General features: G+C 36.7%; 1 protein-coding gene across 2 annotated transcripts; it reads right to left on the reverse strand.

Moving 5' to 3' along the window:
- Positions 1-453: 453 nt before the first annotated feature.
- Positions 454-5,512, reverse strand: LOC120531567 (homeobox protein unc-30-like). Of its 2 annotated transcripts, XM_039757085.1 has the most exons (4): positions 5,106-5,170; positions 4,076-4,180; positions 2,381-2,562; positions 454-1,941 (listed from the first exon to the last, which is right to left on the reverse strand). In XM_039757085.1, exons 2-4 carry the CDS (start codon positions 4,095-4,097, stop codon positions 1,102-1,104), a joined length of 1,044 nt encoding a protein of 347 aa, XP_039613019.1. In that variant the 5' UTR covers positions 4,098-4,180; positions 5,106-5,170; the 3' UTR covers positions 454-1,101. The 2 variants fall into 2 exon arrangements, with proteins under 2 accessions (XP_039613019.1, XP_039613018.1); XM_039757084.1 differs by lacking the exon at positions 4,076-4,180 and having other exon boundaries at positions 5,106-5,512.
- Between the last annotated feature and the right edge of the window lie 6,939 nt (positions 5,513-12,451).

A 12,451-nucleotide genomic window follows, 5' to 3' on the forward strand; every position in this document is an offset into this window, starting at 1 on the left:
TTTTCATTGTACATCATTAACCTCAGGACCACAGGTTGTTATAAAATGAAAGGAACAGGCTAGAGTGATCAGTTGGCCTTGGTTAGGTAGATGTTACCTTTTCCAAATGATTCTGAGTCCCACAGAAGATTATTTATATCCAGAATCTTTGTCTACCAAAATTTGGCTTCACTTGCTTGTTGTTAACTGGCCTAATCTGAGCTGACTTTATGTTCTCTACTTCCCAGAGTGGGGAGGAATAATAATGGTGCCTATACATATAAACAGGGGTGAGCAAAAGTAGGTTTACCATTGTTTGATTGGAAAAAGACATGCAGGTTATGATTATTACAATAGCATTATTAATTTTATAAATTCAAAAGAATGTCACAACAGGACAGTGAAGTTAGGTACAATCTCGTAAGTGCTCAAATTGCTTATACTTAGAACTGTAAACCGACTTTTGCCCCCCAAACATTGAAAGGTCTTTGAAATTTATTCTACATCCATGCTTATGCTTTAAGCCTACCTTCTGAGAAGAATATAAGAAACAAATAAGTTGAATGTAATCTCTGCAGAACTACATGCAGTAACCTCAGTATTGACCTCCCAAACCAGAATATGCATGTACACACTTAACCCTTTACATTTCACATTATATTTAAGATTCATATAGATCATTATCTTCAAAGCCCCATTTCTTTCTTGTTTCAGGGAAATGGGAGGACTACTTACATAAGTAACAATCATTTATTTTCTCTGCTAGCACAATCCAAACATTAAATAAAATAAATAATGAACAAGGTATTTTAGTACTTACAAGTATAATGTTTAACTTTTTAACAAATTAAATGGTTAATGGAAACATTTAACAAGTTCCCCATCTCCAAAATAGATTATTACACACAAATTAATTTTCTTTGATCTTTCATAAATAAAGTTTCAAGTATTCTGTACTTCTGCTGCTATATTACAGCACAAGATATCTGCTTTCATTCTGTAAAAAAGGTGAAGAATTCAGAAGAGTGATTCTTTTTAGGCAAAGCTGTCCTGTGGGTTATATGTTACATTGAATTACAGTCCTGGAGGAGCAAGAAAAGGAACAATTATCAATATCGGCCTCTAAAAATCATAATCATTCAGAGAGAAGTCAGTACAGATGTCAAAGAAATAATTGGTTGGGTAGCTCAAGAGGTCATCCTGCTCCAGGTCGCTCCAGAATATTAGATGCTCTAGTTGCTCAGATGCAGTCTGGTCAGCTGTGCAGGAGCTTCCAGATGGGCTGCTCAATGAAGGACTCTCTGATTGTCTGGTGAATGCATAGTTCCCACACTGGTCTGGCTGAGTTGGGCTAATCAGTGGATCACATTGACCAAAGCCCTCTGGAAGTACGGCCTTATCATAGCTTCTGTGTCTGAATTTAGCATAATGATCTGGGGAGCTGTAATATCCATCACTCCCAAACTGTCCAGTCTTAACATTGCTCTCCAGTCGTGGACTCTGAGTAGAGCTTACTGACTGAGTGTTGTACATAAACCTTGAGCAATGGCAATTCTGTGTGTTGTTCTCAATATGGTAGCATGAAGTATTATTTTTCAGACTTCCACATTGAATATAGTTTTCCAACTGATGGGTCTGAAAGTTAGTGACAGATTGCCTCTTCTCAGCATAGATCCATGAACGAGTGCTTTGTGCATAATTCTTGTTTCGTTGTGGCACTGGAGTATTGCATTCTTTAACCCAGGATCGCAGGATGTCATGGCCATTAGTACTTTTGAAATATGATGTGGTTTGTTCCTGTGTTTTAGCTAAATTCTTCTGTGGCCACATGGAGTTAGAAACTGTACTACCACCAGGAAGAACATCAGACATTGTGTCCGACAGTGATGCTGGATTGTGAAACTTAGCAGCCACATGCTTTTTACTTTTAAAGTACTTAGAACGCCTATTTTGGAACCAAATCTGTTCAAGAGAAAAGAGAAATATCATACATTAATACAAAAATTTAAAATATTAACACAGCTTTAAAAACAGCCATACACAATTTGCCAAAGACCTTATGTATTTTAACTCACATTTTGCATATGTTGGGTTATTTAGTTCAGTTATAATGAGTTGGGGTGTTTGCGTGAGTGTGCCTGGCAGTGGACTGACATTCTGTCCATGTCTGGTACCTGCTGCCCCAAAGCTACCCAGATGGACACCAGGCCTTGCAAGTTTTAACTAGATTTAATGGATCCTAAAATGAGCATTATAAAAACAACATTCAAGTTGCTACTGCGGGTTTTTCTTACTTATTATCTTTAATGCACTTGTTTTAATCAGGTAGCATCTTTCCAATTTTTTTTTCTCTACTGTGTGAATGACAGACCCCAAGGAATTATATTATTTAGAGATTCACCTGTATCCTAGACTCTGGGAGACCTGTAATTGTGGCCAGTTCCTCTTTGGCACTGATATCAGGATATGCATTTACAGTAAAAGCCTTCTCCAGTAGGGACAGTTGTTCTTTACTGAATACTGTGCGCTTCCTCCTGAGCGGGCCATGGCGCAGTTTCTCAGCCTTCAGCTTCCTCTGTTGACCTATGGATTTAATTTTACAAATTTTCATTATTTTAACATAGATTCCTAATCATTTTGTCACATTACAATTGAATGTAGTAGTTAGCACTCCTGGCTCATGGCTCTGTGTAGAGTTTGCATGTACATTCCATGTCTGTCTGTTTCTTTCTCAGAGTAATCATGTTTTCCTCCCACATTCCCAAATTCATGAAGATGTGGTTCATTGACAATTCCAAATTGACCCTGTGTGAGTGGTAGTGGGTCGGAGCGGACTGGTCTTGCCTTGAACCTATTGCTGCTAGAGTAGTCCTTAACATCCCATGACCTCAAATAAAATGAACCAGGTTTGGTAATGCATATATACATATTTTAATCCAGTATTAAATATAGCAAATAAAATTATCAACACTAGGGAAAAAAACTCAATAACAAAATAATTGAATGCAATATTCCCACCTCTGGGGTCTCTTTTTCCAGATATTATTGTGACCTCTTGGTAAGTATCATTCAGCTTTATTTCTAGGTCAAATTTCAGACACATTCCAAAGACTACTTTTCTATACAATGATACTCTCCTCCTACTTTTGTCATCAGTTATTTTCTGCCTCGGTCTCCTTCTTGTCTTTTTGGTAGATTTCTATGGGTAAGTGAACTTCCAATTTTCAAACCCTCTTAATTACAATTCAGAGTAGCCTGTTCTGGAAACAATGGGTGTAGGACAGGAACCTACCCCAGATTGGATGCTACTCTCTCTCTCTCACTCACACACACACTTATTCACCCACATAGGGTCAGTTAAAAGCTACCAAATGACCTCTATTTAATCTTTAGTATTTTACAGTTCAGTCCATAGTAAAATGTTAACTGCTGTTCAAAGCACTCCGTGATTTTTCTCACTTCAGAAGATGCTATAAAAAATAAATTGATTTATTAATTGAAAACCAAATTTAAACAATATTAAAAATATTGATTAAATGACCTAGCCATCCATTGCCTGACCTCTTGCTTACCCCATTTGGGTGAAAAAGGCATTGAGAGTATTTAGTAGTATGGGACAAAACCAACCTTGGTTGTTGATCCCCTCATTCCATCACAGAGTCTACAGGACCTACCACACTTAATTGTGAAGTGCCATGTAAGACACCAGAATACCCTCATGCAGATAGGTAGTCTGTATGGTGAAATTCAAACCCAGGGCCATGGTGCCACAGGGAAATTCTTGCCATTGTGCCATGCTACATTTTGCTAATTCTTTCATTTTCCAAATCGAGTTATTCCCAGTCAGAATTGCCCCTGGACAGGACAGACCTACACTGAAACAATATACAGTTAAACCTATCCTGCATAAATGTGGGATGTGAGAGGTAACTGGAATAAACTCTACCCAAACCCTCCACTGGCTGGGATTTGAACCCAACATTCTGGCCATGATTAAAATAATTGAAATCACACTGCATTATCATAACTCAAAACACTGTAACAGTAAGAGGTTTCTATTACAGTACAGTGTTTAAAATTTAGTTAGTCCACATACCACATGAGACAATAAAATACATTATTCAAGCTCACTGGTGCCTGCCCAGGGATGGCTCCAGTATTGTGTCCCATCCTACCGGGATAGACTCCAGCTTCAGCAACCCTATAAAAACAAAACAGTTTCAAGAAGTGCATGCATGAGTGAGTATTTGATGTGAATCTACAGAGCAATTTATATGCAATAAAGGGGAGTTAGTGAAGTCCTGTGTCAGTGTATATCTGCAAATGAAAAAACAGTAATGGTTGAAAAGAAAATTAGGAAAGAAACTTGCTTTTTCTTCAGAATTGTTAAAGTCTGTTATTGGGATCATTATGTGATGTAATATCAATTAAAAGCTGCTAATCATTCAAATGTAATGCATTATATTTAGTGTATAAAATAATTTCAAAATATTTAAAAAAAAACAAATTAATGGTACACGGATTTTTGTTAAGAAAACACCTGCACACAAGGTACATGATCTGCAAAATACACATCCATCTATCTTAAACTTAAGTTAGTCACGGTGACCAGAGTCTACCGGGTACAGTAGGCTCAAGGATGGAGTCAACCCTGGATAGTTTGCCAGTTTATTTGTAGGGCCATTTCACTCACAAAGGATCGTTTATTCCAGCCTTCTGGAATTGGGATGCAGAAGGAAAAGAGGAGTGCCCAGACAAAAACGCATTTAGACACGATGTGAATTTGCAAGTCTCTAGAGCAGTGTGGCCGCAGCCTATAAGTACTACTCTGTCCACGAAATAAAGATGTTTAGCCTACTCAGTGTTTTAGACTATGTATTCGTTTTTGCAGTTTAAAAATTAAATTTCCTTCTGATTTGAAACAACTGAACAGTTCATATAGTTAACATTTTTCACAGTCGATGTTTTACTTCCTGAAGCCCATTGTTAACATTACAACTTTGCAGAAAATGGCATGTGCCAACCTTAGACAGAACAATAGTCTGTCGCGGGTTGTTTCCTTACTACAAAACATGACCTTACTTAATTATGTATACAGTATATAGAGTTTTCGAATATCACCATACCTGAATGCGGCTGTCCGGTTTGCGCTTCCCACTTTCTTTCCGCGTTAAAGCACACAGAATTCCACTGAAAGGCCATCGCCTGCTCGTAAAGTCCTTTGTCGCTTTTGCTTTTGCTCCAAATGTAACTTTGACTTGGACTTTTATAGTGATAGTTAACCTCCAATGAGTGCCTCCCCCTTGTTCATTGCAGCGCAGTTTGGGTGCTAAATGTCCATCGAGCTCTTTGAAGTGCTTGCTGTTCTCACAATCGGTTTAATAACGAAGTGCACCTTGATTGCTAATGTCAGTAATGTCTAATCCATTCAGAGGCGTTTAACACAATTCATCAATCATTCCTGCATTTCAAATGCAGTGGGTGAGTTAGAGGAGGTCAAAGGCGGGCCATTTTAGGCTCAGCTTTGTTTCTGACTCACCTTAATGTGACAAGTCGAGCACTTTGCAAGTCATGACACGAGCCCTGACGTCTTGATGATTGACTAAGCGGACTGAACACCATTTGCGTCTGGCTCCTCTCACTTCACAAGACAAAGAGAAGACTCAGACATATAGTTATCACAGTCACCGAATCGCCGAAGATGTGGACTGCAGTATCATCACTACGTCATCTTTAATAAAACGATAGAATTTAACAACTTCGAGAAATTCTGCACTTTTTATACATACACTGCGGTTTTTGTGCTTCAAAGGGACACGTTCGTCCTACTAAATCAACGCCATTAACACAGATTAAGACTTCAAACGGACACTTATGAGGACAAAGTGGTATCTAATGGGCACTGTTAGCGAGTCGAAGTGCAAAGTATACACTTTGGCAGTGAACAAGAACAAACGCCAACTGTTCACAGAAAAAGATCAACTCGATGTACTGGTAAGAAAATCAACCAGAACGTGCACAAAGAAAATAGCGAATTCTGGAATTCTATTTATTTATTCGCTCTTTCATTTTCTAACGTGCTTATCTAGTAAAAGGCTGCAGGGACCAGTACCAGTCTCGGACAGGACTCCAGTCCATTGTAGGGCACACTTGTACCCTCATTCACTTACTCCACGCCAGTTTAGGACTGCACAGCTTTTGCCTTTGCTTAATAATTTTTCAAAAACAGTATCGTTTAAAGACGTTATTACTATGAATATTTGCAGCGGTTGTTGTTATTTGCTTAAATAAAAAACTTATTTCACGTTATTTTAGTTAAAAGTTCTTGAAAGAATTTTTTGTATTGCCTTAGAAGAAAAGAGGGGCAGCTCGACCACCGGGTTCTGCTTATTAGCTAAAAGGTACATAAATACAATGTGCAAACACACAATTGATAGAGACAATAGCAGTGACAAGGCAGAGAAATAAACGCAGGTCCGCACGGTTCTAAAGCAGCAGAGCTAACCACTAAAGTATTAAATACTACATGCAGTAAGAATTAAATACAAGAGATTTAGAATATTGTAGCATGGTTAGTGCTGCTGCGCACAGTTGTTGTGTCAATGGATTTTCTTTAACGTAGTCTAGTTTTGATTCCCCATCCCCAAAGATGTGCAGCTCCGGTTAGGTGGTGATTCCAAATTGCCCCTATATAGACGTGAGTGCTGTTGTGTGAATGAGTATGCCCTCTGAAGGCCTGGCACCCTCTCCGGAGCTGCCACTTGCCTTGCACCAAGTGCTGCTGGGATGGACAGAATAAAGCATGAAACGGATTACCAGGATTTAATGTTATGATATGATGAGAAGTTTATGATGTTGTTTTATTTTTGAATTCATATTGTTGTGACATCTACTCTCTGTATATAAAATCCTAAGCCTAATGGTGCAACGATTTTATGTGACATTTTTAAGTCACTTTTTTGTCACGCTTTAAATCGGGCTTACTTTAAAACCTACATACTGTGTATATGGTTGGTATCATTCTTTTTAGGATTTATCGAACTTTAATGTGATGTTGTTTGATTTTCAGATTCTTATTCTGTTTTTAAATTATAAACTAAAATATCAAGAAAGTTGTGGTTTTTAATTTCAATAATTCATTATTATTTCAGTATTTAATTTTAATAATTTAATTCAATAAATTACATTATTTTTGATCGAGTAAACTTTCTTTCACATGCAGAAACAAACTATTAAAAAAAAAAATCTATTCATAACACCAATGTTGGTATTTAGGTGAAGGTTGAGTTACTATGACCCATTACATAACACTTTAGTTTTCACGTGATTTTTCCTGTTATTTAAGTGAGTCATTTTTTAAAACAAGTTTTTTTTATCTATAAGAATGTCAGTTAAAACGAATGGATTGTTTATTTTGTCTCTATACTCATTGAGCATAGAGGACCTCAGTTTAATGGGAATACTCCAATCGGTAAGAGAGTAAATATTTTATTCTCATTTCATGATTTTTACTCCGTTAAATAATAATTCATTTTTCTTTTACATATTAATAAAATTTCATGATTTTGGCCACAAGTGGGTCGGCATACCAGGCCACAACTGTTAATTATATAACACTATCAAGTTCTATTACAGAAAAAAGAGGCAGAAATTTGAATAATTTCAAATAATCTTAAAACCAAATACTTTATTGATAATTCCTAGCTGTGAAAGTGTTTAGAATGAAACAATAATGTTTAATTGTTGTCAGCAATACAGTATTACTTAAACTTGTAAAAGCATAATAGCTAAAAATTGTTGGATAATAAAGCAGCACATACTCTTGCTGGATACACTGACAACATTCACCTAACCCAATCTAACTTTGGGATGTGTTAAGATAGCACACAGATGCTGGGAGAAAGTGCAAACTCCATTAAATTAGTGACTAGACTGGAGATTAAACCAAGGTCCTCTAATCAATGGAGCAGCAGCCCTAGCATCTACTACTTAAACAACCTCGCAATTTGTTTCAAACTACTGCCATTCAGAGGTTTGTTTTTCGGATTCTAGTACTGCATAGTGACTAGACTTTCAGACAAATTCCATTTCACTATGCTGTAAAGATTTACCATGACACCCTGCAATTTACCTTTTTAGGACAATTTTAGGATATTACCTAATATTTTTCAGGATTGTTAATTGCCTTTCCTGAGAGGATTAGGCTATTGTGTTAATAAGAACACCTAAACTATTTCATGATATGTAGAATTTTCATTATTTGTACTTATCTAACACTAAACAGAGGGTTGGTATCCACTCCAGCAGGAAACAACAAGGTTCTCTCCTTCTTGATTCTAATATTTTTCATTTAATTTGTAGGTTATGTATTTTCAGTATTTTGAGTGCTGCCACGAAGCGACATTTTCTGCTTGCTGTAAGTTGTCTTGTCTGTAATAAGACCATAATGTAAGACCATACTGTTTTCCTTTGAAGCTGCTGAAACATACATACATACATACATACATACATACATACATACATACATACATACATACATACATACATACATATATTCTCAGATCTGCATAATACAATTTAGGGTTGTACTGGGCTGGAGCATATTCCAGCAGCACTGGGCAAAAGGTGAGCAACAAGCCTGAACAGGATGCCAACCTATCACAGGGTGAACACACACACACACACACAAGCCAATTTAGCAATTCTAATTCACTTAAACCACATTGGATTGTGAGAGAAAATTCACACGGACATCAGGGGAACATGAAAAGTCCATCAAGGGCCCACCCAGAACATGAACCCTGGTCTTGCTTTTGATAGGCAAGAGTGTTACAGTCTCTCTACTGTGCCACCCCCTTTTGTAACATACACTTACTAAATGTAAGTAGGAATATAAGTTTTTAAATTGGCAACATTTCTGACATTTTAGTTGTTCCAGATAGTTTTATCTCATTATTTGTTGGCAATATTAATTTAAAAATGCTGTTATATCATGGACCCAAAGCCTGTATACAGAGATTGTTTTGATTGTAAGACTGTGTTTTTTCAAATGAAATAATCCTCACTCTAAGTGAGGGTTTCTGCACCACAGACCTGCACCTCAGTGGGCAGGTAATGAGCCATGAACTTGGGCAGATATGTTAAGTGGACGGGAACTTAGACACCCTATTTCAAATGAAGGTGGAGAGAAATCAAGTGACCCAACTATCTTGATTAAGTTACCACGATATAATTTATGTTTAGTATCAGAATGAAATGGAGTTCAAATTACTGTCAACAGTAAAGTAAAGTAATTACTATTTTTATTGAGTGAGCATAACCTATTAAATAATGCTTGCAATTCAGAAGGTATACAAAAATCAATTTGAATTTTTACTTTTCTACCATGCATTTATTAAGTATTGGTTGGCCACCTAAATTATTTCTAGAGAGTATTAGACCTTGTTCAGTGTCATTGATAATGATAATGAAAGATAATGTAGCGTCCTTGGGCCTCTTGCCCCTAAGCCTTAAAACTGAATGATTTATTAAGGTGATGTTAGTATGTCACATTTGTATGCATATAGACTCTTTCCTGTTTTTTAAAAGACACCACTCAGGCTTAAACTTTCTGCTTTTACCATATTTGTTTATTCTGAAGTGCCTGATCAGCACAATATAAGTGCTGTAAAAGCCAAAGGTCTAGCCATGTATCTTTTTAGTCAAATTTCCTAAACCTGAAAGCAAAAATGACACAGTAAAGATCTTTGTCATTTCTTATATTGTATCACTCCAAAATGGTGTATTCTGTTATCTTTCCAGTCTTAAGAATCAACAACAACAACAACAACAACATTTATTTATATAGCACATTTTCATACAAAAAAATGTAGTTCAAAGTGCTTTACAAAATGAAGAATAGAGAAATAGAAGACAATAAAAAATAAAAATAAGTCAACATTAATTAACATAGAATAAGTAAGGTCTGATGGCCAGGGTTGACAGAAAAAAAAACTCCAGACAGCTGGAGAAAAAAAATAAAATCTGCAGGGATTCCAGACCACGAGACCGCCCAGTCCCCTCTGGGCAATCTACCTAACATAAGTCAAACAGTCCTCTTTGTATTTAGGGTTCTCATGGAAGGACTTGATGATGATGGTCATGTAGACTTCTGGCTTTCAGTCCATCAATGTTGGAGCATCATGATGCTTTGAGAAACCCGAAAAAGAAACAGAAGAGAGAGTTTCAGTATTAAGTTAAAGTGAAGTTATGAGAAGGCCATGTTAAAGTAATATGTTTTCAGCAGTGTTTTAAAGTGCTCCACTGTATTAGCCTGGCGAATTCCTATTGGCAGGCTATTCCAGATTTTAGGTGCATAGCAGCAGAAGGCCGACTCACCACTTCTTTTAAGTTTAGCTTTTGGAATTCTAAGGAGACACTCACTAAGGTTACAATTTGGAATATAAGGTGTCAGACATTCCGATATATAAGATGGAGCGAGATTATTTAAGGCTTTATAAACCATAAGCAGAATTTTAAAGTCAATCCTGAATGACACAGGTAACCAGTGTAGTGACATCAAAACTGGAGGGGTGTATAATGGGTTAGTGTTGACTTTCCATTTTAGATAACAGTTACAAATTTCTTATTGATGTGTACACTTTCCTTCTTTTCTGTTCCATGTTAATATTTTAATCATCTGGGACAAAAATAAAATTTGGAAAGAAAGATATTCAAATTATTTATCATAATGTTAGGATTGTGATGTTGGAGAGGATCCTGGCCAGGCCACTGACAAGACATTGCTGACTCTACCCCATCTATTTTTACCTCTGCTCTCACTGCTAAACAAAATATTATAGTATCACCATTGATAAACGTTGATGACTTAAATCGCATATACATCAGACCACTAGGACAGCATTTTTTCACTTAAGAAACATAGCAAAAGTTAGACCTCTTATATCATTGAAAGATGCTGAGATATTAATTCATGCTTTTGTTTTCAGTATACTAGATTACTGTAACGCACTCCTCTCAGGACTACCCAAAAAAGACATCAATCACTTGCAACGAGTGCAGAATGCAGCTGCTAGAATCCTAACTGGGAAAAGAAAATCCGAACACATTTCTCCAGTTTTGATGTCACTACACTGGTTGCCTGTGTCATTCAGGATTGACTTTAAAATACTGCTTATGGTTTATAAAGCCTTAAATAATCTTGCTCCATCTTATATATCGGAATGTCTGACACCTTATATTCCAAATCGTAACCTTAGATCTTCAAATGAGCGGCCTTCTGCTGTTATGCACCTAAAATCTGGAATAGCCTGCCAATAGGAATTTGCCAGGCAAATACAGTGGAGCACTTTAAAACACTGCTGAAAACACATTACTTTAACATGGCCTTTTCATAACTTCACTTTAACTTAATACTGATACTCTGTATGTTCAATTCATCACAATAACTATTCACAGTGGCTCTAAAATCCGTACCGACCCCAACTCTCTCTTCTGTTTCTTTTTCCGGTTTCTTTGTGGTGGCGGCCTGTGCTACCACCACCTACTCAAAGCATCATGATGCTCCAACATTGATGGACTGAAATTCAGAAGTCTATGTGACCATCATCATCAGGTCCTTCCTTGAAAACCCTAAATACAAAGAGGACTGTTTGACTTATGTTAGGTAGATTGCCCAGAGGGGACTGGGCGGTCTCGTGGTCTGGAATCCCTGCAGATTTTATTTTTTTTCTCCAGCTTTTGGAGTTTTTTTTTTTTTTTTCTGTCCACCCTGGCCATCGGACCTTACTTATTCTATGTTAATTAATGTTGACTTATGTTTATTTTTTATTGTGTCTTCTATTTTTCTATTCATTTTGTAAAGTACTTTGAGCTACATTTTTTTGTATGAATTTGTGCTATATAAATAAATGTTGATTGATTGATTGATTGATGATTTGGCTGAAAAGGTGAGAGCAGATGACCACAAATATTATGGCTGTATTCAGAGATGCAAGAATGGGAGAAATTGTTAAAAATGAAAGTTAAAGTGAGTAATATGATCAAACTGTAAGACAGTAATCAGATCCGAAAACCTAAAACAAGTTACATGGTAGCTGCATCATTTGTGGGTGCACCTCAATCCACATGAAAAGTTCTTATTAAACTGCTCAAGTTGAAAAAACACAATCATAAAATGCTAGTTATAAATTCATCATAGACTTTGAGGAAGGTGGGCTTCTGAGTATATTATGTAAGTAGTTAAATGAATGCATGTATTCCATAGGAGTTTCATAAACTGTGATGACTGAGGGCTATACATGGTGCTGCCCTGGATTACACTATTCCAAATGTACATCCCATAGACATACAAGTTAGTTTAACTGGCATTTTTGCAGTGTCTAGTGTGTCTAGCTTAGTGTGAATCAGTGTGGCCCGCAATGGAATGAAACCCCATCCAGCTTTGCTTACTGCATTCCACCTGCTGCTATCA

Source organism: Polypterus senegalus, chromosome 6, assembly GCF_016835505.1.
Source record: "Polypterus senegalus isolate Bchr_013 chromosome 6, ASM1683550v1, whole genome shotgun sequence".
Classification (NCBI taxonomy): Eukaryota; Metazoa; Chordata; class Cladistia; order Polypteriformes; family Polypteridae; genus Polypterus; species Polypterus senegalus.